The sequence below is a fragment of the Otolemur garnettii genome, unplaced genomic scaffold (assembly GCF_000181295.1).
Source record: "Otolemur garnettii isolate 467f Iridium unplaced genomic scaffold, OtoGar3 scaffold00061, whole genome shotgun sequence".
NCBI lineage: Eukaryota > Metazoa > Chordata > Mammalia > Primates > Galagidae > Otolemur > Otolemur garnettii.
Window position 1 is genome coordinate 3,418,375 of NW_003852456.1, and position 3,208 is coordinate 3,421,582.

Here is a 3,208-nt window from a genome sequence, read left to right on the forward strand (position 1 = left end):
CCTTAGGTATATGTGGCTGGCACCTTAGCCACTTGAGCCACAGGCACCAAGCCATAACATACAATCTTAAAATAAAATGCTCAATGGGCAAAAAAATTCCCTCTAAGGTAAAAAAACATACTTTTTCTTTACTGTGTCTACATTAAACCAAGAAAGTCCTAATATGTGTTATCTTTTAAAAATCTAATAATCTAGGTAGCTTTCCCCTGATCTCACGTAAAACAAATAAATAAAAACAAAAAATCTGTCCCAACCGTAAATAACTCTAGAACCCATCTATTCAAAAACCAATCATTACAATCAGGCTGCCAAGAACTAATGCCCTTCTGAAGAAAAAGAATATAAAAAAGGAAAATATAATTAATCAAACATCAACTTTTTAGGATAGGAAACTAATTTTTTTTTTTTAGACAGAGTCTCAACTCTGTCGCCGTGGGTAAATGCTATGTCGTCATCATAGCTCACAGCAACCTCTAACTCTTGGCCTCAAGAGATCCTCTTGCCTCTGTTTTTCTATTTTTAGTAAAGATAGAGTCTTGCTCTTCCTCAGGCTAGTCTCCAACTCCTGAGCTCAAGCAATCTACCTGTCTCAGCCTCCCAGAGGGTTGGGATTACAGGCGTGAGCCACTGTGCCCAGTCAAGAAACTAATGTTGATGTTCAAATTTTAAAAGGAGAATTTAATATTTCAAGACAAATTCCCTTTATTTGGAAGTAGAACTATTACCTTGTAGTTTATAAATCCTGCCATAGTCTTAATTTCCAGAATATTAGTTTCATGGGCTCTCAGTTCATGTACAAGGTTATAGGCGGTCCTATAGTTCCTAATATAAACATGAGGAGGGTGGTTAATTACAATATAATTTAAGAAAAGAAAAATCATTAGAAATAACAGACAACATTTCTTAGCACTCAGTAGCTGATAATGGCATATGCACATCAATCTCTAATTTCCTGAAAAAGGATCTATTGGCTAATAACGTGGGAGGAATCAATAACCTTTCACAAAGAACAGAATGATCACATGTGCACTGTTCTTCCAATAACCAATAGAAAACAAGTGGAAAAATGAAAGTAAATTGGACAATTGTCCAAAATTACATCAAAAAATGAGCATTCTATTTAAAAAAAATAAGTTTTTTCTGTTAAGAGATAGAGTCTTGGTCTGTCACAAAAAGTACTATTATAAGTTTCTCAAACAAACGATACTGTATTAGCAAAGGTGATATAAAGACAGAGCATGGGTCAGTAACTTTTTAACCCCAGTCCCTGATCTCAGGTAGAAGCTGGAGAGGAGGGAGAATGTCCTTATGACAGTGAGGGCTGAAGGAGAGTGCTGATGAGAAAGGAAAGGAGAAATCCTGAAACAAGGTTCTCCAGAGAAACAAGTTTGTTCTTAACTTCTCCAGGTAAATTACTTTCTTTCCAGAATTATTTTTAAGCAGAACTAAAACAGGAGGTTTTTAACTAATACCATCCATTTAAATGAACTACATTAAAGCCAGTGACAATTATATGTGTATACTCACTGAGATTCAGAGAATATAATTTAGTGCTTAGCACCTCAACAATAACAAAAATTCAATGTTTCTACATTATTCCTGTGGATAATAGAATTATTTTCACTTACTTCTTTTTTTTCCTCCTCCTTAATTTTAGGCTAAGTAGTTGTTTTTTATCCTCTTATCAATCTTCAAAAATTGATTAAAGCTATAAAGAAGTTATGTTTACCAAGAGGTGCTTGGTAAAAACAGTAGAATAAAATGTTTAACCACTGCGCACAGATATACAACTAATCTTTTTTTTTGGCCGGGGCTGGGTTTGAACCCACCACCTCCAGCATATAGCACCAGCGCCCTCCCCTTTTGAGCCACAGGCACCTCCCTACAACTAATCTTCAAGACTACATAGATCCTTCAAATGGAAAGTAATGCTACTGACAGGCACTATAAACTAAAAAAAAAAGTTAAATTAAAAACAAAATCATAGTTGAATTCAATAAATGTACTACTGTATAAACTTTAAAAAAAGCTGGATTTAGATAATAAATAATGTATATTATACTTTCCAGTCTCTTAACACAAGGTTTTTTTGAATATACAAATAAGAAATAGTGAAGATAGGAAAAATTTTAGTATTATATTTATTTAGATCATAAAATTTAATGAAATTAGGTCAGAAAGCTTTATGACATTATAAAATTTACTTCCAATATAAAATTTACAAAGTTTAAACTTCAAAATAATACAATCGATTCATCTCTGGACGACAGTAAATATTAAATACCTGCACTGAACAGAAGAATTCAAAAATTAATTACAGTTTGGTTGAGATTTGGAAATTGCCACTTATGTTACTGTTAACATAAAGATAAAACAATTCAGTCTGAAAACTGTTAAAAACTTACTTCAGTGCATTTTGTGTGTCTTGTTTCAACTCACTGAAGAAAGCTATTTTGAACTGATGTCTAACAAATAAAAGCTGAAAAAATAGAAGAAAATTATTATTATACATATTCTATTTAAAATGTGAAAACTGTAATAACGTTTATTACAAGGAAACAATAAAAGAATGAAAAACATATTCAAAATTAAAATGCAAGAATTGTTCCAACAAACAAGCATATAGTTAACAAAGCTATAAAAATCTATCTTTAAGAACCTTATGGGCAAAGAGTTGAATAATAAATCTTAAGGGCAAGAAGTTTAATTTAAAAACAAATTAGCTTTTAAAAGCTTTGAAAAACTTTAGAAGAACTAAAGTCATTTAAAACTATCACGTTATTAAAGATATGTAATAACTACTTCAGAAATAATCAATAAGTAATCTGCTCTTGAACACTGCTATTATCGCAAAAAACACGTACCTGGTGGGTTGTTTTATTTAGAAATTCTTTATGAGATTTCACTCTTCTGATCTCAGTGTAGTAATAAGTCTGTGCGTGTTCATAAAAAGCATTTTCTAATCTATTAAAAATAAGAAAAAACCAACATTCAAATATTAAGGTGACGTTAAACCAAACTGTTTTCAAGAATAGTATTTTTGAGCCCTGAAAGTAAAATCCTAACAGAGATAATGGCTATTTTACCTTTTAATTAAGTAAAATGCAAACATCTAACCTAAATTCCTAGATCAAAAAATCTAAAAATAAGACTCTGCTAAAACCATTTAAAATTATTTACAAGATAAAAATAACTTGCCCTAATTCAT

General features: G+C 31.3%; 1 protein-coding gene across 1 annotated transcript in view; it reads right to left on the reverse strand.

Moving 5' to 3' along the window:
* Positions 1-3,208, reverse strand: part of TRAPPC11 (trafficking protein particle complex 11) — a 61,311-nt gene that overhangs the window by 39,959 nt on the left and 18,144 nt on the right. The window contains exons 5-7 of the mRNA XM_023514911.1: positions 2,865-2,964; positions 2,406-2,479; positions 726-822 (exon numbers count right to left, since the gene is read on the reverse strand). Of these exons, the coding sequence (XP_023370679.1) occupies positions 726-822; positions 2,406-2,479; positions 2,865-2,964 (271 nt within the window). The remainder of the gene's footprint in view (positions 1-725; positions 823-2,405; positions 2,480-2,864; positions 2,965-3,208) is intronic.